General features: G+C 42.1%; 1 protein-coding gene across 1 annotated transcript; it reads right to left on the bottom strand.

The window, feature by feature from the left end:
* Positions 1 to 41: 41 nt before the first annotated feature.
* BSCL2 (BSCL2 lipid droplet biogenesis associated, seipin) lies at positions 42 to 27,919 on the bottom strand. Its single transcript, XM_069739278.1, has 10 exons — positions 27,818 to 27,919; positions 16,373 to 16,949; positions 10,834 to 10,915; positions 10,066 to 10,209; positions 9,851 to 9,985; positions 7,726 to 7,823; positions 6,554 to 6,677; positions 6,398 to 6,464; positions 5,010 to 5,084; positions 42 to 2,733 (listed from the first exon to the last, which is right to left on the bottom strand). Exons 2-10 carry the CDS (start codon positions 16,582 to 16,584, stop codon positions 2,555 to 2,557), a joined length of 1,116 nt encoding a protein of 371 aa, XP_069595379.1. The 5' UTR covers positions 16,585 to 16,949; positions 27,818 to 27,919; the 3' UTR covers positions 42 to 2,554.

Raw genomic sequence — 27,919 nt, 5'->3', positions numbered from 1 at the left:
TTACATAAATAGAAGATCACAATTTTTTTTTTTTTTTTTTTATACCCTACTGAATTCAATAGGGAAAATTCTACAAAACGGACAAGGAGAGGGCATAGGTTGACGCGTTTTGCAGCAGTACAGAGAATAACTTGCAGACTTATATTTGTGCAGATTTAATGACCACTCACAGTATTGGAAATTCATTTTTATTTAGCTTCAGAAAAACGATGACCAATTGTGTAACAACGATGTGCGCAGTCGGTGTGCGACGGTTTGAAATGCTCCTTTTCTTCTATGTTCTCTATACCCCTAGTGTAGATACGGTGCAGCAAGCGAACAGTTAAAATTACTAAGCTTGTGTTAATATTAAGCAGATCGACTGTGGATCCTACACTAAAACGAATTGTGGCCCATGAGGACAATAAATAAATAAATATTCATCAGTCATTTATCACCTAAAACATGCCCTGGCTGTGCTCGAGCAGTCGACTTTACTACAACATAACACTGATCACACCCTAAAAAAAAAAAAAAAAAACAAACTAATTATTGCTGTAATAGAGGAAAAAACAAAAAAGTTTGAAAAAAAAAAAATATATCGACAGAACAGAAAAAACACATGACACCACCAATATATCGTAAAGAAATCTATCTGAAGATAGAAATGCAGCAGGCTCCTATCTCCGGCTGGAGGTGTGAAGAATGGGCAGGAGTGACTAGAAGATGCAAGGCAAGGGTCCCACTATAGCAATCTGCCTCTCAATCAGAAGGAAACTTAAAGGGTCCCTGGCCGCGCTAAATGACTTTTCAAAGTCCCGTCGCTCGGTGCTTCACAGCAGGGTCAAACTTTTAAAGGGAACCTGTCACCTGAATTTGGCGGGACTGGTTTTGGGTCATATGGGCGGAGTTTTTGGGTGTTTGATTCACCCTTTCCTTACCCGCTGGCTGCATGCTGGCTGCAATATTGGATTGAAGTTCATTCTCTGTCCTCCATAGTACACGCCTGCACAAGGCAAGATTGCTTTGCGCAGGCGTGTACTATGGAGGACAGAGAATGAACTTCAATCCAATATTGCAGCCAGCATGCAGCCAACGGGTAAGGAAAGGGTGAATCAAACACCCAAAAACTCCGCCCATATGACCCAAAACCAGTCCCGCCAAATTCAGGTGACAGAGTCCCTTTAACTACACCTTCCCACCTGCTTGTTTTCCCTCAATCTCCACTCCCTCTTTATTGACAGCTCTGACTATATAGGACCAGAGAAGGGTGGACTCTTGAGTCCTCCATACATAGGAGGGCTCAGATTTGGCAAAATTCTCCATTACGCTCTACGAGAGAGCTGCTGTAGGACTTATCTTCCATAAGGTTTGAAGTTTAGCAGGCCGTATGCTTCTCTCCACCAAGGTCATCTATTGGGAAAGAGTTGGGAAAGCGCCCAACACATTAGACTGCTAGACGATTCCACTAAGACCCCCACTGAACCGCAGAGTGAGGAAGGCAATGCGCCTCTATTAAATGAAGCAGTAATGAGTATGTGTGACCATCGCTTCTTCACCTAAAGTAGAGTTAATGGAGAAGTGGCACATGATCATTAACGACTTTAGCTACCCTGTTTTTATGATTCATGAGGGGTTCAGCAGTCGAACACCCAGTGGTAGGAGATATATGCTGTTTATGGGACAACACCTCTGAAGCTCAGATTTTTTTCCACAAGGAGATAAACTGATGCCTTCAAGGATAAATATGTCCACAGATTGGCTCATGACACAGAGGTCATTAGAATAGAACATAACTCTATGTATGCTACGTGGTAGAGTTTCTGTAACGATAGAAAAACTAGAAACATCCTCAGCTAGGAGGTCGTCGTGTCTGGGCACATTTCGGGAAAAAAAAAATCACTACATACCAGATCATTAAGGTGTGTCTGTACGGCTGACAAGTCAAGAAAAGTTGAAGTGATACAGGTAAGGAGGAGACTTCCTTTAAGTCTGTGTGGAATGTACGTCCATGTACGTGTCTATACATCTCAAGACAGCCAAGTCATCTGATCATGAATGATGAAACACCACAATCTTGAGTGTTGGCACAAGACAAACACATGAGATCCTAATAGGAATTACTTAAGGAGAAAAAAAAGGAACATGTCAAAATCTAGCAAAAAGTGTGTAAACTGACCTAGAAAAATGAAATCATTGTGTGACTGTGTGTACACTAACGATCAGGAGACTCACAGTGACCACAGTAAATCAGAGAGGGAAATAACGAGGATTTCTGCTTCCATGACCAATGGCAACAAGGTTTTGGTTTAGTTCTATTATCCTAAACAGCGGGTCTTCACTCCGCTGTGGCGGTCTTGGCATGCGGAGGGTTGTAGTTGACCACACCTGGAAAGTCCCAGGTTCCGGATCACGGTGGTAAGCTGTGGCGGAGTAACAAGTCTCTGTATAACAGAACATGCTGGGAGTAGTAACTAGACACCAGGGAATGAGACAGAGCGTCTTATCTAATGAGGATCTGCACTGCTGACACTCTGGAAGGATGTGGGGTGAGCAGGCGCAATGGTGGGAGTCATCAGTGGGCGCTGCACTGGGTCAGTCGCTGCCGCAGCATCGGTCCGGTTTGAGGCTCATTCGGAGGTTCCATGCTTGTGCCAACAGCGCCAGGGATGTCCGCGTCTCCCAGCAAACTTATGTCAAAATCCTCTTGGTCCTCGCTCTCTTCTGTCATTCCTATAGTCCGAGGCTGCGCACCTAGAAGAGACAGGAACGGACAAGAACGATATGCAACTAATAGTTTTCCACTTGTTTTCTAATCACAGTAGAAACGATTGACAAATGGTGAATTACTCTAGGCAAGAAAGACCTATACACTAGATTTATTTGTGTCCGTGTGCATGATATACATTTTTTAAACTTTTGTTTATGCATTTTTTTCACTCCCACTAGAAAATGAATGCTTGACCACCGATATAACAGTAGACTTCTATACCAATATGGCAGACGTGGGCAGGAGCCTTCTTGAGGCCCTCAGCCATCATGGAAACCCAGTGTGTCCAGAAGAGGATATCACTGGAATGCCAAGGGGATGACAGAGGGCCCACGTAGACACCTTTGTCACTATTAACCGTGTCATCTAAGATGTTAGCTGGTCAGTCATCTACAATAACTACCTACAGCAGGATGCCGGCTGGTAGATAACGTTGGTGCCCGAGCACACCATCACTATGAGTTACTATTATGGTGTTTGGGCTAAGTGTATAGCTACAGCACCATAACCGCAAGTCCAAAGTTGCCAATTGGTTAAGCTGTATGGTAAAATATTGAAGAGTTTACACACAAGTATATTGCAATTTGTGTTCTGGACAATTGTTTGCACCCTCAACTTAATATTTGGTTGCACATCCTTTGGAATAAATAACTTCCAATCAATCGCTTCCTATAACCATCAACAAGCTTCTTGCACCACTCAACTGGATTTTGGACCATTCTTCTTTTGCAATCTGCTCCAGGTCTCTCATATTTGAAGGCGCCTTCTCCCAACAGCAATTTCAAGATCTCTGCACAGGTGTTCAATGGGATTTAGATCCGGACTCACTACTTGCCACTTCAGAATTCTCCACTCCAGAACTCTCCAGTGCTTTGCCTTCATCTATTTCTGGGTGCTTCTTGAAGTATGTTTGGGGTCATTGTCCTGCTTGAAGACCCATGACCTAAGATGCAAACCCAGATTTCTGACACTAGGGACTACATTGAGACCCAAAATCCTTTGGTAATCTTCAGATTTCATGATACCGTGCACACAGTCAAGGCACCCAATGCCAGGAGGCACCAAAACAACCTCATCTTTGAAGCTCCACTATATTTGACTGTAGGTCCTGTGTTCTTTTCTTTGTAGGCCTCATTCCGTTTTCGGTAAAACAGTAGAGTGATGTGCTTTACCAAAAAGCTCTTTCTTGGTCTCATTTGTCCACAAGATGCTTTCCTAGAAGGATTTTGGCTTACTCGCATACATTTTGGCAAACTGCCATCCAGCTTTTTTATGTTGCTGCGAGTGATTTGGTCCTCCTGGGTCTCCTGCCTTAGCGTTTCATTTCATTCACATGTCGACACAGTTTGCACTGACACTGATGCACTGATGCACCCTGATCCTGCAGGACAGCTTGAATTTCTTTGGACCTTGATTGGGGCTGCTTATCCACCATCTGGCCTATCCTCCATTGCAATGTTTCATCAATTTTTCTCTGCCATCCAGGGAGATTAGCTACTGTGTTGTGGGTTAATACCTTGTTGATTCTGTTGTGCGCCGTGGACAAAGGAACATCAAGATTTCTGGATATGGACTTGAGAACCAAAGTAGTTGAAAAATATCAACAATATCAAGGTTACAAGTCCTCAGACAATTCCCTTCAAACCACATACCTTTCCACTTCTTGCCATCTCCAACTCAAAAATATTTCCCAAATCCACACATTCCTCAACCAAGAATCTTCAAAAGAACTAGTGCATGCCCTCATCTGCCGCCTCGACTACTGAACACTTAGGTAGGAGAAAAAAGGATCATCCCCGCGCTGCCGCAAGAAGAATTCCAAAAATTCAACAGAATTCGACTACTGCAACCTGCTGCTTTGTCGCCTCATCTCTAACTCCTCTCCAATCTATCCTAAACTCTGCTCCATTTTGGTTCTCAAGTCCTCATACAGTTCTCTTCTCCATGCTTAGTGTGGAACACACAGTGCAAAGATTTTGCAAAGGTGCCAACAATTTTGTCCTGCTCATTTTGGGGGGTTTGTGTGAAATGATGTCCCATTTACCTTTTTTTTCTGTTTTTTTGTGTCGTTCATATTAGAACACATGTTTATTTCGTTTGTGTGTAACAAAACATATGTAATTGCAATAATTTTCTGGGAGAAATACTTAGATTTCTCGAACAAGTGCCAACACTTTCGGCCATGACTGTATATAGGGTGGCCACCATTGAAGATGAATTCTGTGTACAGGTCAATATGGATGGTAATGAACATACGTACCAGCGTCAGAGGAAGGGTCTGCTCTAGTGCTTTCACCTTGGCCAAGAGTCTCTGTGTCCGGATCCTCACCACGCTCTGAGAGAAGAAACATTTTGGGTATGGTCAGGTGTAAAAATCACGACTACCACCTGTACTTTGTGCCTCAATACCCACCAAAAAGTGAATTCTACTAAATGTACAATACAGACAAGTTTACCATAAAAAGGCCGTCTCATGAAGACCACTTGTCATATTCGGACAACAAAGGGAGCCTCATTAGCTCATGATTCCGAATGCCAAGAGGGGAGCCGACCCATGGCCGCTACAGTTCTTCCCCTGCAGCAAATGGTCATCTTCTAAGAATTCTATTTTCATCACTGGAGCATATTTGGCCGTTCTGTGCATCCATTACAGAACATAGCTAAAGTGTTTTTTTTTTTAATTTTTAAATCATTGATATATTGCAAAACTGAGCAAAAAAAATTTAAGTGGTTGACCCCTTTCTCATTAGGGCAGCTTTCCTCAAAATGACCAGCACTTTTGTCCATAAAAAAAAAAAAAAAAAAAAAAGCCGAGGACCAAGTCACCAGACCATCAGCATCCTTCAAGAGAAAAGCAGCTTTGTCATGTGAACCATTTAGCTATTGTCGGCGCCTGATGGACCAGTCACGCGCTCCTCCATCAGACAATCCCTGCATGTGTTGTGGCTGTCGAACAACCGCGGGGACTCGCACATTTTTCGAGCACGCCAAAGTCACCCGAGCATGGAGGTATAACACCATATCCCAGCACCTTCGCTCATCACTGGTAGATAGGTATCAAAGCTGGGTGTGAAACATTCCATGTCACAGAATATACTTTATAGAGAAATTCTGCCATCTAGTGACCATATATTAATATACAATTGTGCTTCTCGCACCGTTAGGTGCTCGAGAGCCTCGTTAGGGGAGTCAGTTTTGAGAAAAGTATTTATATCCTGTACAGACCTCCATCTGTATTTATCACTTCTGCAACAATTCAGGATATGTTGTTCTTGCCACAGCCGGCCCTATGTTTTGCTCTTGTGCCCACTCAATGTCTAAGAAGCATCAAGTAATATATAAATATGAGAGGGCAGATTAATAACGGAGTGTCAAAGTCAAAAAGTTTAATACGCTTCGCTTTAGTGAAAAAGTTTGGAACTTTGTGATTTTCACACTGTTCTTCTTGAAAAACGAGTGGGAAGTAGGACATGGTTAACTAAGAAGATGGCGGCTCTGACGAAAAACCTGGAACCTTGGATTTTCTAACTATATTTTTTACGTGAAATGCTCCAGACTCTTGATAATTGCGGTCCGTGGTTTGTAATCAGCCGACAGGTTCCCTTTATCTATGTGTGATGTTAAATTAGCCATAACATGCGACTTTACCTGAGTGAGCAGCGCTCCCCTCTTGTGTCTCCGTTCTTCCGGTTTCGGTGCTGCCCACACTCGTCGCCTACAGGGAAAAAAAAGGAAGCATTCATGTAGTCATACTGTCAGCTGGATTCCTGATGTGTCCCTTTCCTCACTTTATTTCTCACTCACCCTGAAACGAGATCTTCCAGTTCCAAACTGCAGATAGCTGAGTAACACCAGGACGCTCAAGAAGACAAAGTTGCTGGCAATGCCGATGATGGCAGAAATGACCGGGTAATTGTACAGAATATACCTACAAACAGATCACAGAGAACAGAAGTTAGCTTAGAAATAAAAGACTAAAAATAGGGAAAAGACAAATGCATGCTAATAAGCAGCACAATATTGTAAAAACTACCAATATGAAACAAAAATGGGTAATGAAAAAAAAAAAAAAAAGTATGATAAAAATTACCAGCTTTCTCAGACCATTCTGAAAAAAAAAAAAAAAAACTGGCTCCCGCTTTTGTGATTTAGGGGTAAGTCTGAACTACACCAGTGTTCTCAGTTTTGGGCTCGAACAACTATCTTATGCATAAAACAGGGCTTTAGGAGGAGGTTAAGGTACTGCAGGGCTGATTGATAGATGCACGCAGATAATCTATTTCTTCAATAAATAAAAAAATACATATATACATTTTTGGCTAATACACCAGGGTATTCCCTGATATGCAGAACTACTGCATATGTTTTCCCCCCTCACATTGAACACATTTGCGGAATATTGATAGGACCTGTGATAATCCAGAGCCAGCTCCTATCACTGCTGCATAACCTCTTAGGCTCGTTTCACACTAGCGTTCGGCAGTGTGTCGTTTTGACGCTGCGCTGACCTGCGCCGAACGCAACATGTTGCATTTTGTTGCGGTCGGCGCAGCGTCCAAACGACGCATGCAGAGGCATCCACATACATCCGCATGGCCTGCGTACCCAATGTTAAAGATAGGATAGGCAGGGCGCATGCAGACATAGGCGGAGCTGAAGGAAAAGGCGCAGCAGTGGGCGGGGCTTAATAGAGGAAGAAGGCTGCCGTCTGCAGCCCTGCCGAATGTTAGTGTGAAACTATAGCCTTAGATGGTTCAGTCAATCGAAAATGCTAATGTGGTTAGATGCTGCAGGGTGAGTGCATTTAGATGCCCATTGTCACCCCGCAGCACCATCGTGGGGAGCCAATGATTTTGCCATTTAAGTCCGGGGCATGCTAAAGTCTTCCAATGTTTTCACTTCACATAAAAATAAAATGGTCATATGGGGAGCGGGGATAGGAGCAATAGGAGAGTCACACAAATCTATAACCGCACCTGAGACCAGTAAAGTGTGCGTGGACCCGGAGCTCAGCACTGTACATTTGTAGGTGGACACTCTGTATTTGTATCACCGCCCCGGTGGTTGGAACGTACTGCAAAGAGAGTAGAACAAAAAATATATAGGAATGTTAAGAGAAAAGAGGAGTGTAGCATAGCAATGCAAAGAGAAGAATTAAAAGCAAGATGGGTGAAAGGGCTCTCCCAAAAAGAACGTTCTGTCACTGTCTATACAGTGGGAGATAATAATCAGTAGAACAGGAGTCTTAAATCCCCCTGATCCTCCTCACTGCACAACCAAAGGGGTGAGGTCCCAGTGCTGGGTTGAAAACAAATTAAAAATAAAATCAGCACTTTTTTGGAGACATGCAGGGACACCTATAAAAGTTTAATAAGGGGTTGTAGGACCCGATTTACAGGCTTTAAAAGGTGATGGGCATGATCTAGTCAATATAAAACAGGTGACAGGTTCCCTTCATCCAGATTGTATATAGGCAATACACTACGTGGGCTGGGCAATATACACTACGTGGGCTGGGCAATATACACTACGTGGGCTGGGCAATATACACTACGTGGGCTGGGCAATATACACTACGTGGGCTGGGCAATATACACTACGTGGGCTGGGCAATATACACTACGTGGGCTGGGCAATATACACTACGTGGGCTGGGCAATATACACTACGTGGGCTGGGCAATATACTACGTGGGCTGGGCAATATACTACGTGGGCTGGGCAATATACTACGTGGGCTGGGCAATATACTACGTGGGCTGGGCAATATACTACGTGGGCTGGGCAATATACTACGTGGGCTGGGCAATATACTACGTGGGCTGGGCAATATACTACATGGGCTGGGCAATATACTACGTGGGCTGGGCAATATGCTACGTGGGCTGGGCAATATACTACGTGGCTGGGCAATATACTACGTGGGCTGGGCAATATACACTACGTGGGCTGGGCAATATACACTACGTGGGCTGGGCAATATACTACGTGGGCTGGGCAATATGCTACGTGGGCTGGGCAATATGCTACGTGGGCTGGGCAATATACTACGTGGCTGGGCAATATACTACGTGGGCTGGGCAATATACTACGTGGGCTGGGCAATATACTACGTGGGCTGGGCAATATACTACGTGGCTGGGCAATATACTACGTGGCTGGGCAATATACTACGTGGGCTGGGCAATATACTACGTGGCTGGGCAATATACTACGTGGGCTGGGCAATATACTACGTGGCTGGGCAATATACTACGTGGGCTGGGCAATATACTACGTGGGCTGGGCAATATACTACGTGGGCTGGGCAATATACTACGTGGGCTGGGCAATATACTACGTGGCTGGGCAATATACTACGTGGGCTGGGCAATATACTACGTGGGCTGGGCAATATGCTACGTGGGCTGGGCAATATGCTACGTGGGCTGGGCAATATGCTACGTGGGCTGGGCAATATGCTACGTGGGCTGGGCAATATGCTACGTGGGCTGGGCAATATGCTACGTGGACATGCATATTCTAGAATACCCGATGCGTTAGAATTGGGCCACCATCTAGTTGTATATATTTATGTCCAGCGCTGCATGCAAATTGCGTGGTCTGATCTACAGATTGCGCTCAGCGTCGCGCCAGTCCCTTCAAGCGCCACCTGGTCTATCTTGATGGAAATTGATGACCTCTAGCGCCTGTGCAGCGGAATCACTGAACTACGCAGGCGCAGAGCGAAATGCGCCAGGGCAGGCCTAGGATGTAGGGCACTTCCAGCAGGATAGAAAAGGTGGCACTGAGCACAATCAGGATTCGCCCATCAGACTTGACTGCGCAACTTGCATGCAGCGTGGGATATGAATAAAACACTTTCAGAAGTATCCATAGGGACGTATGACGGTATAATGGGGGTGTAGAATGGGCATGGTTTGTCATGTATAAATCTGCCAACAGGTTCCCTTTAATAGGTGATAAAAATGCCTTTATGGGAAAGTATTTTTTAATGTCAATGAAGATTAATTACTAGAGAATAGTGAGAATTGAAAACAAGTTACATTAAAATAATGATTAGAGTGAACAAAAAAAAAAAAAAAAAAAGTTTGATACCAACCGAATCTTCTCGATATTCAGAGTGCAGCTCAACTTCAAGAATTTGCTTCTGCTGAGAAAGTCCCGAGATGAACAAAGGGAACACGGCCAGAGTCTCCAAGGTTTTCAGGAGATGGGATTTGTAGTGCAGCATCGCCTGTGAAAGACAACATGGCAACGAGGAGATCAAGGCAAAACACATGAACAGAAAGGAAGGGATCAACATCAGTAACTCACAGATCGAGCCGCGTAAAAAATCTCCTTTCCGCCTCGGGTGTAAAATGACATTGAAACCATGAACATCCCGAGGTCTTGGTTGACTGTGGATTCCGGCACCTGAAGCTCCAGAGTTATACGATATGGCTGCCCATACATCAGCACCTGCAGAAAGAGGAGCGAAGAATAAATCTTATCTGAATACAATGTATCCGTCATTGTAATCTTGTCTGTGATGATAATGAGACTGCTGAAAAGTATTCTGTACTCAACAGGAAATACAAAGCCTAGTGTTAGGCTTAGTAGCCAGAGTGAAAATTGCTACATTTTGGGATTTTATTTTCACATACGGTAGGTAAAAAAACAAAAAACAACACATTATCAACATAGCCATACGATGGCTTTTTTTTTTCTTTACGAGACGAGTTGTATTTTTAAATGACAATTTATTTTGCCTTATAATGAACAAAGATTTTGGGAAAAAAATAAAAAATAAGTTGTGCGGTAAAAATGATCAGGCATCACAATTCTTCTGGTCAGTATGATTAAGCTGGTACAGAGCGCACACATTATATATTTCTAAAATATATATTTATTTTAGATTTTAAGTGTTTAAAAAAATTGCGCTTTGTGTATAAAATATGTATATTTTTTTATACACAAGGTATAATTTTTTTAAATTGGTTAAAAAAATAAATAGTAAAGCAACTGAGACTAACTCAATTTTTTGTATGACTGCGTGGACCCGGCCTTGGCCCATCTTGCAGTTTGCCCTATTTAGAAGCTCACCCGGTCACGGTTATTCCTCAAAAGTGACACATTAGCGGTGGGAAAGGAGCACAGGATTCCAGGGGATGGGTTACATGTGGAGCTGAAACGAAAAAGTCAAAACCATGAATATTTCAGATGTATGCAGAGAAATATTCTGCAAAATATGGTTACACTGCTCTGTATCTCTGACGCCCCCATCAGTGTGACCGTTATTACCATCAAGTGTTTTTCCGGTATGGTTAAAAAAAAAAAAAAAAAAGAAAAAAAAAAAAAGAGAAATGACAAAACTTCTCCTATACCTTGCAGTGTTAAACACGGACGGGACACTGTTGCCATCCGTGTGCTGTACGTGTTTTTCATAGACTTGCATTGGCCCTTGTGATCCGTGCTGCCAGAAAAAAGTGGACATGTCTCTGCGTGTTTTGCATGGACACACACACCATGGGTTATAATGGGTACGTGTGGTATCTGTGCCACACATATTGGGAACATGAATGTGTGATCGAGGACTTCCATAATCCATTGCAATGACACATTGATGTTGTATGGCGGCTCAGCACAGAACATAAACTGATGTGCCAAAGTCAGAACGTGGTCATTACATTGGCTTGAATCACAGAAAAAATCCCCCAAAAAGAAAAAAAATCTCCTAAAAATTATCCTTTATTTAATATATATTAAAACCATAAGTGTGCACTTGACAACACCATCACCAATAGATGCAAGCGTACTACAGGAGAGGCCAGGTTAGTGCCAAGCCCTACGCTTTCTTAGTGCTCCCTACCTGCCTGCGGAGGTTGGCACCCTATTATCCTGCGCCGTGGCGCCCCCGCTCCTCGTCGGCTATCCCTATAGTACCCTAATAGGGTCAGGAGAGAAAATCTCACATATACAATAATTAGATATGGATAGCTTGAGAGGACATGAATATGTCAGTAAAATATCTAACTGGAACTAAGGGTCTCAACTGACTTGGTGGTCTGTGTCCCTCACTTCTTATATACATATATAAAGAAAATTATTATTAAGCCAGACAATATGACAACAGGTAGAGATGCTACAAAGAAACTAAAGATGCACAAATGATCATGGTCTAGCTATATATGTATTACGGTCACCAGGTACTGTTGTGACAATAGGGAAAATGTATTTGCTGTAGTGTCAAGCATATCCCATACAGCCATACAGGAATCAAGCTGCAGCCTTAATTAAACAATAAATGCAAGATAGCCACATACCGTCCCCACATAATTGTTTGTTGCGACCCCCGTGCTGACCAGATCAATAAACCACTTTCTATCTCATACAGACATTAATGTACATATCCCTTTCCTACGCAACGCGTTTCTCCCCTTCTAATGAAAAGAGGTTCATCAGGAGTACATCCAGATAACAAAGGGTTACTTAGCTTGCATAAGATATCCGCATATCAGCATGGTAGACAGCTGCACCACCGGGCCGATCCCCTTATCTTAGTAGCGCCTGCACGCAAGTGCTAGATCTCATGTATTATATGGGCTTCCAATTACCGCCGCACACCTGAAGACCTGGAACGCTTACCCCATTTCCGGCGCTTCTATATTACTGGCCCTATAGCCTGTGTGTTCAAGACGCACTGGCGTCATCAAAAGGCGCGCCGTCGCCACACCAGGACAACAGTGCGCAGACGCCGGTTAATCCAAAATCGCGCATGCGCCCATTAGTGTGCGCCGCCAAAGAAGATTTAGAATGCTGTATATTCAAGACGCACTAGCGTCATCAAAAGGCGCATCACCGCCACACAAGGACGACAATGCGCAGGCGCCGATCAATCCAAAATCGCGCAAGCGCCCATTAGTGTGCGCCGCCACAGAAGATTTAGAACGCTGTATATTCAAGACGCACTAGCGTCATCAAAAGGCGCATCACCGCCACACAAGGACGACAATGCGCAGGCGCCGATCAATCCAAGATCGCGCATGCGCCCATTAGTGTGCGCCGTATCGCCACAGATCAGGGCGATAGTGCGCAGGACCCGATCAGCCCCGAGTCGCGCATGCGCCCCTCGGTGTAAAGGATGCCAGCCGGCTCCATTAGCCCTATAGCGCAGGAGAAATCTCATACTCCTGCATAGTTTCAAAATGTGACACTGCGCAGGTCAGCTACGGTCGCGCCTGCGCACCTAAGTGTGGGGGCTCCAGCTCTCCAGGTTCTATAATATAGTATAATGCGCACACGTGTCATATATCAGGACAATCCCATGTGCGCAAACGCTGTCATATTTACTTACAAATGGTACATCCCAATGTGTGTACCTATGTGGTTAGAAAGGGCAGCGGTAACAGATAAGGCATGCAATAGATATACATCTGATAGAAGGGCACTATAGCCTCATTTCAATGCCTACGTGATATATGACACGTGTGCGCATTATACTATATTATAGAACCTGGAGAGCTGGAGCCCCCACACTTAGGTGCGCAGGCGCGACCGTAGCTGACCTGCGCAGTGTCGCATTTTGAAACTATGCAGGAGTATGAGATTTCTCCTGCGCTATAGCGCGTGCGCTAATGGAGCCGGCTGGCATCCTTTACACCGAGGGGCGCATGCCCGACTCGGGGCTGATCGGGTCCTGCACACTATCGCCCTGATCTGTGGCGATACGGCGCACACTAAGGGGCGCATGCGCGATCTTGGATTGATCGGCGCCTGCGCATTGTCGTCCTTGTGTGGCGGTGATGCGCCTTTTGATGACGCTAGTGCGTCTTGAATATACAGCATTCTAAATCTTCTGTGGCGGCGCACACTAATGGGCGCATGCGCGATTTTGGATTAACCGGCGCCTGCGCACTGTTGTCCTGGTGTGGCGACGGCGCGCCTTTTGATGACGCCAGTGCGTCTTGAACACACAGGTTATAGGGCCAGTAATATAGAAGCGCCGGAAATGGGGTAAGCGTTCCAGGTCTTCAGGTGTGCGGCGGTAATTGGAAGCCCATATAATACATGAGATCTAGCACGTGCGTGCAGGCGCTACTAAGATAAGGGGATCGGCCCGGTGGTGCAGCTGTCTACCATGCTGATATGCGGATATCTTATGCAAGCTAAGTAACCCTTTGTTATCTGGATGTACTCCTGATGAACTTCTTTTCATTAGAAGGGGAGAAACGCGTTGAGTAGGAAAGGGATATGTACATTAATGTCTGTATGAGATAGAAAGTGGTTTATTGATCTGGTCAGCACGGGGGTCGCAACAAACAATTATGTGGGGACGGTATGTGGCTATCTTGCATTTATTGTTTAATTAAGGCTGCAGCTTGATTCCTGTATGGCTGTATGGGATATGCTTGACACTACAGCAAATACATTTTCCCTATTGTCACAACAGTACCTGGTGACCGTAATACATATATAGCTAGACCATGATCATTTGTGCATCTTTAGTTTCTTTGTAGCATCTCTACCTGTTGTCATATTGTCTGGCTTAATAATAATTTTCTTTATATATGTATATAAGAAGTGAGGGACACAGACCACCAAGTCAGTTGAGACCCTTAGTTCCAGTTAGATATTTTACTGACATATTCATGTCCTCTCAAGCTATCCATATCTAATTATTGTATATGTGAGATTTTCTCTCCTGACCCTATTAGGGTACTATAGGGATAGCAGGGCTAGCCGACGAGGAGCGGGGGCGCCACAGCGCAGGATAATAGGGTGCCAACCTCCGCAGGCAGGTAGGGAGCACTAAGAAAGCGTAGGGCTTGGTACTAACCTGGCCTCTCCTGTAGTACGCTTGCATCTATTGGTGATGGTGTTGTCAAGTGCACACTTATGGTTTTAATATATATTAAATAAAGGATAATTTTTAGGAGATTTTTTCTTTTTGGGGGATTTTTTCTGTGAGTCTAGTTTAATTTACCCCAAGTATATACTTTTTGACTGTGAGAGACATTGGCTTGAACCAGAAAATGTTAACACGCCAGGTAGAGTAAAGCGAGCTCTGTTTGACAAGCAATTAATTTACATGTTAATGTTCAATTTCATAAAGGAGCAAAAAATGTATGAGAGCAAAGTATCAATACAAAGAAGAGCAAAAAAAAACCCAACAACAATCTGAGCAAGAACAAGTTAGGCTCTTTTCTCATGTATTCTGTGGTTTGCTTTTGTAACTGTCATATGATGGGAACCACTGGAACTTAATGGTCCTCACTTATAATGTGGTGCCAGGCGCTCACACATCAGCAACAGGGGGCTGTGCATAAAGTCTGACACACAGGCTTATATGGAAATACTGCTTTGTGTACATTATTCTCTATATGTAATACTATACCCACACCTTATAGCAGTGTATATATATATATATATATATATATATATATATATATATATATATATATATATATATATATATATATATATATATATATATATATTTGTCTAAGGGTCACTTCCGTCTTTCTGTCTGTCATGGATATTCATTGGTCGCGGCCTCTGTCTGTCATGGAATCCAAGTCGCTGACTGGTCTCGCCAGCTGCCTGTCATGGCTGCCGCGACCAATCAGCGACGGCCACGGTCCGATTAGTCCCTCCCCTACTCCCCTGCAGTCAGTGCCCGGCGCCCGCTCCATACTCCCCGCAGTCACCGCTCACACAGGGTTAATGCCAGCGGTAACGGACCGCGTTGAGCAGCGGGTAACTCACTCCGTTACCGCCGCTATTAACCCCGTGTGACCAAGTTTTTACTATTGATGCTGCCTATGCAGCGTCAATAGTAAAAACATCTAAAGTTAAAAATAATAATAAAAAAAAACAAACCATTATATACTCACCCTCCGCCGCCTTTCCCGCTCCTCGCTACGCTCCGGTAACCGCTCCATGCAAGCGGCAGGTTCCGGTGGCAACGATGGTATGCGACAAGGATCTGCCATGACATCACGGTCATGTGACCACGACATCATCACACCCTGGGACCGGAAGCTGCCGACAGAACTACAAGGGGCCCTCGGATCGGAAGGTGAGTATGTTTATTTTTTATATTTTAACCTGTGACATACGTGGCTGTGCAATACACTACGTGGGCTGTGCAATACACTACGTGGGCTGTGCAATACACTACGTGGGCTGTGCAATACACTACGTGGGCTGTGCAATACACTACGTGGGCTGTGCAATACACTACGTGGGCTGTGCAATACACTACGTGGGCTGGGCAATACACTACGTGGGCTGTGCAATACACTACGTGGGCTGTGCAATACACTACGTGGGCTGTGCAATACACTACGTGGGCTGTGCAATACACTACGTGGGCTGTGCAATACACTACATAGCTGGGCAATACACTACGTGGGCTGTGCAATACACTACGTGGGCTGTGCAATACACTACGTGGGCTGTGCAATACACTACGTAGCTGGGCAATATACTATGTGGGCTGTGCAATATACTACGTGGGCATGCATATTCTAGAATACCCGATGCGTTCGTATCGGACCACCATCTAGTGTGTGTATATATATATATATATATATTCTCCAACAAGCATTGTGCCACCTGCAGGGTACACATGCCTACATACCTGTATTGATAGTGCACCGGAGTGGAATATTTCACAGTCGGCATATAGGAGTAGTAAAAGCTGCCGTACAGGAAGATGGACACCCACAGGAGCAGGAGGAGGACACACACCAAAATCCCAGTCTGGAGGAGCAGCCGCCGAGTCCGCAGAAAAAAGATTACAAACATGTCTTCCACCCACTGAAGGAGAGGAGGCGACACTTCGGTGGACATAGTGAAGTATATGGCGATCTCACAAAACAAGGCCGAGTGGTTAATAAAGAGTTAAATGCCGTGCGGATCCAAACCGAAGCTGTGACCATTAGTGCGTGTCTGTATCAGCAGCGTCACAGGCTCCGCTGTGTATATCTACAGGGTGTACGCAGCCAACAGACAGACCATGCTTGGAAGACGGGCGCATACGCCGGGGTGGGCTGTATACCTCCTCCAGTGTCAGCCTCTACGTGCTGCTGTGTGTCACATTACTGCTCAGTGTGGAAATCAGAGTTATCCGTGAAGAATACAGAATTGGGTGAAAGAGGAAAGAACGTATAAAGGGAGCGAGAGAGGAGGTCGTGTTGGTCGGAGGGCAGGATAGCCTGTGCAGAGGAGAGAAAAAAAGAAGAAAGAAAGATGCCAGTTAGTAATACAAGTGATGGAAGCTCAGGGTCACAGCTAATAATCACTTTACACTTTGTCTGCAGAATTAGGCCCCGAATCATCATTGCATCTTTTTGGCGTGAATCTCTCTAAGTCATTGCCTTTGGGATTTGTGACAAATTCTGCAAACGATTTGCGCTTTTTTTCTTCCCCAAGTCGCCTTTTGTGGTTTACTTTTCTGATATTTACACCAATGTGGCTGTTCCAGATGTTTCACACAAATTCATGAAATGCTACCGTACTAAATAAAGTTTCCAAATTTGTCACAACTCTACTTCACTCCTGATGTGATTTTTATGTACGCCAGCTGCATTTTTTGAGACATTTTGCAAAATATAGGACTTTCTGCACTAAAAAGTCACAAAAAAAGTAGAAAAAAAATACAATTTTGGGCTTTGCACAAAATTCATCAATTGCCTCACACAGTGCGGTCCGATGGGTACACACGGCCGGCAGCTTTCCGCATACAGGTTTATCTCGGTCTACAGCTAGGTTCACACAATGGGGTTTATAAAGAGAAAAAAAAAATGGTCCAGAATGATATATTTTTTTTTTTACAGCAGCAATTAATTATTTACAGTTTCCTATGCATCTGTTAAATCATACGGTGTCTCCATACGGCTTCAGCTATTATATATATACATTTTTATTTTTTTTTTTTGCGAGTCTCATCCAAGCCTATGATAAATCGTGCATGCTGCAATTTGTTCACACGCCAAATTGAGTGAAAAAAAAAATTGCTCATCTGCACGGTCCCATTGGATAACATCGGTCCGAGTCCGATTTTTTTTTTTTTTTCCGTAAATATATTTATTGAAATTTTAATGAAATTTTAAACAGGAACAACAATAAAAAGAATCATTACAATGTCCAGAGCTGCAATCTGATTTTTTGACGGATAGCCCTCGGACTGAGACTGGAGTGAAGCTGCTCGTGTTCCCGGATGGAGGCAAGTAGTCGCCAGTATGACACAATGAGCGACTTTTGTAAGGTCATTGTTCTGAGTGGACGCACACGCAGCATTTCACACCGTGGACAAATCTACTGCAAAATCCGCCTACATGGACGTTTCCCACTGACTTGATGTTGGTTGCAAAAGGTGAAAATCATAAAAAAAATCTGCATTTAACCCTGCATTGTATGTATTTATTGTTTAAGTGCAGATTTTGACTCCTGATTTGTTTATAGTATAAACTCCTTTTGTGTTTTCAATCTACTTTCTGGCAATATTTGTAAACCAGAACATGGAGCGGCAGTGAATCTCTCCACCATTCCTTTCCTCTCCAGGTCCCAGAATAACCCTGATGTGAACGGGGCCGTAGGTCGTGTGCGCACATTGAGCTTTATCTGCAGCAAAAAAAAAAGTTAGCAAGAAAAGTTGTATAAAATTAGCTTTTTAAATGGCATTTTTTCGGGACGGACTAAACTGCATATTGGGATTATGGGATGATGGGATGATGGGCTGCAATACTAGATTCCAACACTAGATGGCAGCACATTTTACAAATGCAGCCCAGGAAATGACTTCTTGTAATATAGCAAGAAGGGAATTCAATGGAAATACTTAAATGAATCAGAACATCCACAGGGCTGGATTAAAGTTTAATAATTGAACCAGGGAAAAAAGATTGTAACTATATGGGATTATGTGTAGAATATCGGGTTACACACGCCTGGTGATATATCTCATCAACATCTCATAGGAATATGGGTATAACTATTGTTCTGTATGGGGATTATGGGTGAAATATCACAAATACACATGCTCAGGAACATACTTCATCTACTTCTGATAGGAATATGGGTATAACTATTGTTCTGTATGGGGATTATGGGTGAAATATCACAAATACACATGCTCAGGAACATACTTCATCTACTTCTGATACGAATATGGGTATAATTATTGTTCTGTATGGGGATTATGGGTGAAATATCACAAATACACATGCTCAGGAACATATTTCATCTACTTCTGATAGGAATATGGGTATAATTAATGTTCTGTATGGGGATTATGGGTGAAATATCACAAATACACATGCTCAGGAACATACTTCATCTACTTCTGATACGAATATGGGTATAATTATTGTTCTGTATGGGGATTATGGGTGAAATATCACAAATACACATGCCCAGGAACATACTTCATCTACTTCTGATAGGAATATGGGTATAACTATTGTTCTGTATGGGGATTATGGGTGAAATATCACAAATACACATGCCCAGGAACATACTCCATCTACTTCTGATAGGAATATGGGTATAATTATTGTTCTGTATGGGGATTATGGGTGAAATATCACAAATACACATGCTCAGGAACATATTTCATCTACTTCTGATAGGAATATGGGTATAATTAATGTTCTGTATGGGGATTATGGGTGAAATATCACAAATACACATGCCCAGGAACATACTTCATCTACTTCTGATAGGAATATGGGTATAACTATTGTTCTGTATGGGGATTATGGGTGAAATATCACAAATACACATGCCCAGGAACATATTTCATCTACTTCTGATAGGAATATGGGTATATCTATTGTTCTGTATGGGGATTATGGGTGAAATATCACAGATACACATGCCCAGGAACATACTTCATCTACTTCTGATAGGAATATGGGTATAACTATTGTTCTGTATGGGGATTATGGGTGAAATATCACAAATACACATGCTCAGGAACATATTTCATCTACTTCTGATAGGAATATGGGTATATCTATTGTTCTGTATGGGGATTATGGGTGAAATATCACAGATACACATGCCCAGGAACATACTTCATCTACTTCTGATAGGAATATGGGTATAACTATTGTTCTGTATGGGGATTATGGGTGAAATATCACAAATACACATGCCCAGGAACATACTCCATCTACTTCTGATAGGAATATGGGTATAATTATTGTTCTGTATGGGGATTATGGGTGAAATATCACAAATACACATGCTCAGGAACATACTTCATCTACTTCTGATAGGAATATGGGTATATCTATTGTTCTGTATGGGGATTATAGGTGAAATATCACAAATACACATGCCCAGGAACATACTTTATCTACTTCTGATAGGAATATGGGTATAACTATTGTTCTGTATGGGGATTATGGGTGAAATATCACAAATACACATGCCCAGGAACATACTTCATCTACTTCTGATAGGAATATGGGTATAACTATTGTTCTGTATGGGGATTATGGGTGAAATATCACAAATACACATGCCCAGGAACATACTTCATCTACTTCTGATAGGAATATGGATATATCTATTGTTCTGTATGGGGATTATGGGTGAAATATCACAAATACACATGCCCAGGAACATACTTCATCTACTTCTGCTAGGAATATGGGTATAATTATTGTTCTGTATGGGGATTATAGGTGATATATCATGAATACACATGCCCAGTGTCATATTCAATCAATTCCTGGTAAGAACACGTATGTGTACAATTATTGTTTTATATGTTGATTATTGGTAAAATATGATGAAACATTTCATTAACTTCCGGTAAGAATATGGGTATATTTATTATTCTATATGGGGTTGTGGTCAGAATGCTATGGATATACAGATCCTGTAACCTATTTGCATCTGACAGGATTACATGTCCATTGACTTCTCCCACCCCTGGCATCATAGGTCTTTGACCCAGTGTTCCCACCTCCTTATTAGGCCGGCCATGTCATAGAGATGAGCAGTCTTGCACCATACTTCTTGCTTATATACCTATATTATTCTCAATACATTGTTCTTTATAGGATGTTGGATCTTTTGCAGGATTTTATTGGTTACTTAGGTTTGTTGACATCAATAACTTTTAATGGAGATATATAGAATTTTTTTTAAATAACTTTTAATAAAATAATAGGTTTTATCTTAACAAAAATATTTGGAAATGGAACATGTATTTTAGTGTATACTGGTCTCTAGGTTAATACGAAGGCCATCATAACAAATCCAACAAAATAGCTTTCATGGAACAATAAATGATGCTGCTTACGTTCACATGTCTGATATAGGACTCAGTATTGCTTCTTCGTCAGTAGGCAAGGCATTATTGAATCTTATGTGCCTGTTTTCCATCCAGGTTCACTTGAATGGGAATGGAAACCTTCATATTGTTCATATTGTTTTTTTTTTTTTTTGTGTGTGGCTGTGGGAAAAAGATGAGGGTAACGTATACAGTCGTGGCCAAAAGTTTTGAGAATGACACCAAAATTATATTTTCACATGATCTGCTGCCCTCTGGTTTTTATTAGTGTTTGTCTGATGTTTATATCACATACAGAAATATAATTGCAATCATATTATTAGTACCAATAGTTTATATTGACAGTTAGAATGAGTTAATGCAGCAAGTCAATATTTGCAGTGTTGACCCTTCTTCTTCAAGACCTCTGCAATTCTCCCTGGCATGCTCTCAATCAACTTCTGGACCAAATCCTGACTGATAGCAGTCCATTCTTGCATAATCAGTGCTTGCATTTTGCCAGAATTTGTTGGTTATTGTTTGTCCACCCGTCTCTTGATGATTGACCACAAGTTCTCAATGGGATTAAGATCTGGGGAGTTTCCAGGCCATGGACCCAAAATCTCTGTTTTGTTCCATGAGCCATTTAGTTATCACCTTTGCTTTATGGCAAGGTGCTCCATCATGCTGGAAAAGGCATTGTTCGGCGCCAAACTGCTCTTGGACGGTTGGGAGAAGTTGCTCTTGGAGGACATTCTGGTACCATTCTTTATTCATGGCTGTGTTTTTAGGCGAGACTGTGAGTGAGCCGATTCCCTTGGCTGAGAAGCAACCCCAGACATGAATGGTTTCAGGATGCTTTACAGTTGGCATGAGACAAGACTGGTGGTAGCGCTCACCTCTTCTTCTCCGAATAAGCTGTTTTCCAGATGTCCCAAACAATCGAAAAGGGGATTCATCAGAGAAAATGACTTTGCCCCAGTCCTCAGCAGTCCACTCCCTGAACCTTTTGCAGAATATCAGTCGGTCCCTGATGTTTTTTCTGGAGAGAAGTGGCTTCTTTGCTGCCCTCCTTGAAACCAGGCCTTGCTCAAAGAGTCTCCGCAGTCTCACAGTGCGTGCAGAAGCACTCACACCAGCCTGCTGCCATTCCTGAGCAAGCTCGGCACTGCTGGTAGTCCGATCCCACAGCTGAAACAGTTTTAAGATACGGTCCTGGCGCTTGCTGGTCTTTCTTGGGCGCCCTGGAGCCTTTTTGACAACAATGGAAGCTCTCTCCTTGAAGTTCTTGATGATGCGATAGATTGTTGACTGAGGTGCAATCTTTGTAGCTGCGATACTCTTCCCTGTTAGGCCATTTTTGTGCAGTGCAATGATGGCTGCACGTGTTTCTTTAGAGATAACCATGGTTAACTGAAGAGAAACAATGATACCAAGCACCAGCCTCCTTTTACAGTGTCCAGTGATGTCATTCTTACTTAATCATGACTGATTGATCGCCAGCCCTGTCCTCATCAACACCCACACCTGTGTTAATGGATCAAGCACTAAAACAATGTTAGCTGCTCCTTTTAAGGCAGGACTGCAATGATGTTGAAATGTGTTTTGGGGGTTAAAGTTCATTTTCTGGGCAAATATTGACTTTGCAAGTACAGTAATTGCTGTTAAGCTGATCACTCTGACATTCAGGAGTATATGCAAATTGCCATTACAAAAATGAAGCAGTAAACTTTGGAAAAATTACTATTTGTCTCATTCTCAATACTTTTGGCCATGACTGTACAGCACTTTGCCAGCCAATTTACTGCTTTATCCAAGCATCCAGGCGGCTGCCCAGGGCTCCCCTTTTAGACACAAAAAATGGACAAAAGCGGACAAAAGCGGACAGTAGAACATAAAAGAGAGGTAGGATGACACAAAAGGAGGATACTCAGAGGGACAGAAGGATACAAGAGGGACAGGAAGACCCAAAGCGGGACAGCAGGATACAAAGGGGGGCATTTTATTCAGTTGTTTGAGTTATCCCAGTTTTTCACAAATCCAAGCACCCTCTGCTCCCGTTTAGCTTGGATAAAAGAGACTCTACTGGATATTTTTATCAGGTAAAGGATAAATATGGGAGTTGGGATTTGTAGCCATGTTATCCAAATCATAATCCCCATATAAATGAATATTGATAATAATCAATAATATAATCATCCACATCTGATGATCATATCACATTACATTTTATGTGAAATTAGTGGGGTAAGGTGTTTGTTGGTTGACAGCACACGCCATGCACGATTGAGCAGCTAAGTATTAAATTTCACAAAGAAAACACAGGCTATTTTCAACTCGACGCTTTAAAGAGGACCTGTCATCACATTCAATGCCACCAAGCCGCAGCTATGGTGGCATAGTTGACAGGTCCAGCTGTGTGGAGAGACCTTTGTCCACCTCCCTGGGTGCCTCCTCATTGAAATACTAAACTTTATTGCCCCCTTGGCGCGCGTAACGGGAATCAAGAAGTGGTCCTGTTGGTGTTTTGGAGTGTGAACCAATCAGTGCTTGAGCCCTGCGCTGTGCCGCGTCATCAGTCGCTGGGCAGTAAAAAAATTCCTGCCCAGCAACTGATGACGCAGTGCATTGTAGATAGCGCAGATTTGTTCACACTCCATCGGACCGATACAGACACTTCATGCTTCCAGTGGTGCCCGTCGAGAGGAATAAAGTGTAATATTTTAGTGCGGAGGCACCAGGGAGGCGGATAGAGGGCTGTCCACACTGCTGGACCTGTCAGCTATGCCACCATAGCTGCGGCTTGGTGGCATTGAATGTGATGACAGGTCAGCTTTAAGCCTTTTTTTCAGTACTGAAGATAAGCAGTTAAAAGTCTCTTAAATCAGCCTTTATTTACTTATTTCAGCAACCTTGACGTCCAACCACAACATATATCAATAAAGTCACAAAAGCTATTTTCAAGTCAATGCTTCAGACAGTTTTCACAATCTTGAAGAAAAAAAAAAAAAAAAAGCAAAAACTTTGTTAAACCCGTCTTTCCAGGCCTGTTTCAGCATCTTTGAGCGTATAAACACTGCATATGTCCAGGAAATCAATGCAGATATTTTCAAATTAATAGTTCAAACTGTTATCGCTATATTAATGAAAAGCCGTCATATAGAGACAATAAACAGCCTATACTGACTTATTGCAGCGCTATTGAATGCAGAATTACCAAGCTGTAAAAGGAAATTACTTAGCCTATTTGACGCTGTAATATAAATGTACATATAGGTATTCATTTATTATGGAGCTTAGGTGCCCACAAGTTTTTAAAGATATTTTTTCAAACAAAGCTGCAAAATTATTTAGCCTCTGTAAATATAATATTTCACATTGAATTACCATGGAGGTGAATAATTCTATTCATATTATTATGGGAAATTCATCAAATGTGGTACTGGGCATGACTATTTGGGATAAATATATATGTTCTTAAAATAATGATAAAATATGTTCCTGGGCATGTGTATTTGTGATATTTCACCCATAATCCCCATACAGAACAATAATTATACTCATATTCCTATCAGAAGTAGATGAAATATGTTCCTGAGCATGTGTATTTGTGATATTTCACCCATAATCCCCATACAGAACAATAATTATACCCATATTCCTATCAGAAGTAGATGAAATATGTTCCTGGGCATGTGTATTTGTGATATTTCACCCATAATCCCCATACAGAACAATAATTATACTCATATTCCTATCAGAAGTAGATGAAATATGTTCCTGGGCATGTGTATTTGTGATATTTCACCCATAATCCCCATACAGAACAATAATTATACTCATATTCCCATCAGAAGTAGATGAAATATGTTCCTGGGCATGTGTATTTGTGATATTTCACCCATAATCCCCATACAGAACAATAATTATACTCATATTCCTATCAGAAGTAGATGAAGTATGTTCCTGGGCATGTGTATTTGTGATATTTCACCCATAATCCTCATACAGAACAATAGATATACCCACATTCCTATCAGAAGTAGATGAAGTATGTTCCTGAGCATGTGTATTTGTGATATTTCACCCATAATCCCCATACAGAACAATAGATATACCCATATTCCTATTAGAAGTAGATGAAGTATGTTCCTGGGCATGTGTATTTGTGATATTTCACCCATAATCCCCATACAGAACAATAATTATACCCATATTCCTATCAGAAGTAGATGAAGTATGTTCCTGGGCATGTGTATTTGTGATATTTCACCCATAATCCCCATACAGAACAATAGTTATACCCATATTCCTATCAGAAGTAGATGAAATATGTTCCTGGGCATGTGTATTTGTGATATTTCACCCATAATCCCCATACAGAACAATAGTTATACCCATATTCCTATCAGAAGTAGATGAAGTATGTTCCTGGGCATGTGTATTTGTGATATTTCACCCATAATCCCCATACAGAACAATAGTTATACCCATATTCCTATCAGAAGTAGATGAAGTATGTTCCTGGGCATGTGTATTTGTGATATTTCACCCATAATCCCCATACAGAACAATAGTTATACCCATATTCCTATCAGAAGTAGATGAAGTATGTTCCTGGGCATGTGTATTTGTGATATTTCACCCATAATCCCCATACAGATCAATAATTATACCCATATTCCTATTAGAAGTAGATGAAGTATGTTCCTGAGCATGTGTATTTGTGATATTTCACCCATAATCCCCATACAGAACAATAGATATACCCATATTCCTATCAGAAGTAGATGAAGTATGTTCCTGGGCATGTGTATTTGTGATATTTCACCCATAATCCCCATACAGAACAATAATTATACCCATATTCCTATCAGAAGTAGATGAAGTATGTTCCTGGGCATGTGTATTTGTGATATTTCACCCATAATCCCCATACAGATCAATAATTATACCCATATTCCTATTAGAAGTAGATGAAGTATGTTCCTGAGCATGTGTATTTGTGATATTTCACCCATAATCCCCATACAGAACAATAGATATACCCATATTCCTATCAGAAGTAGATGAAGTATGTTCCTGGGCATGTGTATTTGTGATATTTCACCCATAATCCCCATACAGAACAATAGATATACCCATATTCCTATCAGAAGTAGATGGAGTATGTTCCTGGGCATGTGTATTTGTGATATTTCACCCATAATCCCCATACAGATCAATAATTATACCCATATTCCTATCAGAAGTAGATGAAGTATGTTCCTGGGCATGTGTATTTGTGATATTTCACCCATAATCCCCATACAGATCAATAATTATACCCATATTCCCATCAGAAGTAGATGAAGTATGTTCCTGGGCATGTGTATTTGTGATATTTCACCCATAATCCCCATACAGATCAATAATTATACCCATATTCCTATTAGAAGTAGATGAAGTATGTTCCTGGGCATGTGTATTTGTGATATTTCACCCATAATCCCCATACAGAACAATAATTATACCCATATTCCTATTAGAAGTAGATGAAGTATGTTCCTGAGCATGTGTATTTGTGATATTTCACCCATAATCCCCATACAGAACAATAGATATACCCATATTCCTATCAGAAGTAGATGAAGTATGTTCCTGGGCATGTGTATTTGTGATATTTCACCCATAATCCCCATACAGATCAATAATTATACCCATATTCCTATTAGAAGTAGATGAAGTATGTTCCTGAGCATGTGTATTTGTGATATTTCACCCATAATCCCCATACAGAACAATAGATATACCCATATTCCTATCAGAAGTAGATGAAGTATGTTCCTGGGCATGTGTATTTGTGATATTTCACCCATAATCCCCATACAGATCAATAATTATACCCATATTCCTATTAGAAGTAGATGAAGTATGTTCCTGAGCATGTGTATTTGTGATATTTCACCCATAATCCCCATACAGAACAATAGATATACCCATATTCCTATCAGAAGTAGATGAAGTATGTTCCTGAGCATGTGTATTTGTGATATTTCACCCATAATCCCCATACAGATCAATAATTATACCCATATTCCTATCAGAAGTAGATGAAGTATGTTCCTGAGCATGTGTATTTGTGATATTTCACCCATAATCCCCATACAGAACAATAGTTATACCCATATTCCTATCAGAAGTATGTTCCTGGGCATGTGTATTTGTGATATTTCACCCATAATCCCCATACAGAACAATAATTATACCCATATTCCTATCAGAAGTAGATGATGTTCCTGGTCATGTGTATTTGTGATATTTCACCCATAATCCCCATACAGAACAATAATTATACCCATATTCCCTTCTTGCTATATTACAAGAAGTCATTTCCTGGGCTGCATTTGTAAAATGTGCTGCCATCTAGTGGTGGAGTCTAGTATTGCAGCCCATCATCCCAATATGCAGTTTAGTCCGTCCCCATTTTTTCTATCCACTCATTAGGATGGGTGAAAACCGCTGGAGGTTCAGTTCTGTAATTAGAAAAAAAAAATAAGCAGCAGGTGCGTGAGGTTTCAGAAATCTGACTCACTTTGCTGCTACTGTAAAGCACTTTTTTTTTGGATAGTAAAAAATAAAAACGCAGTGTGTGAACAAGCCTAAAGGTAGAGCACAAGCGATTGTATCGCTTTTCACGGAGAAGGAGGAACTACTTATCCCAGGAGAGCAGACCCCTCCATGAGGATGACATGACTCGAGCAGATAAATCTGCACACACCGGTTCCTTCCCGTCCGTGCAATGACAAGGTTACATACCGGCTGGTGACACCGGAGCCGCACAGCCCGCACCGCCACACGCCGAGCACCCACTGCACGGTGCACAGCACAAACACTTCCTGGCTACATCCAGCCCCGCCC

This window comes from Ranitomeya imitator, chromosome 9 (genome assembly GCF_032444005.1).
Source record: "Ranitomeya imitator isolate aRanImi1 chromosome 9, aRanImi1.pri, whole genome shotgun sequence".
NCBI lineage: Eukaryota > Metazoa > Chordata > Amphibia > Anura > Dendrobatidae > Ranitomeya > Ranitomeya imitator.
Note: the sequence above shows the minus strand (reverse complement) of the source record. Positions and strands in the feature narration are given on the sequence as shown.

Excerpts from the sequence above, each read along its gene's own strand:
- BSCL2 (XM_069739278.1), bottom strand. The coding sequence starts at position 16,584 with ATGTCCACCGAAGTGTCGCCTCCTCTCCTTCAGTGGGTGGAAGACATG. Across the intron at positions 7,824-9,850 it reads CTGAATATCGAGAAGATTCG|TACGTTCCAACCACCGGGGC; the intron begins GTTGGTATCAAA and ends CTCTCTTTGCAG. Across the intron at positions 5,085-6,397 it reads GGGGAGCGCTGCTCACTCAG|AGCGTGGTGAGGATCCGGAC; the intron begins GTAAAGTCGCAT and ends TTCTTCTCTCAG.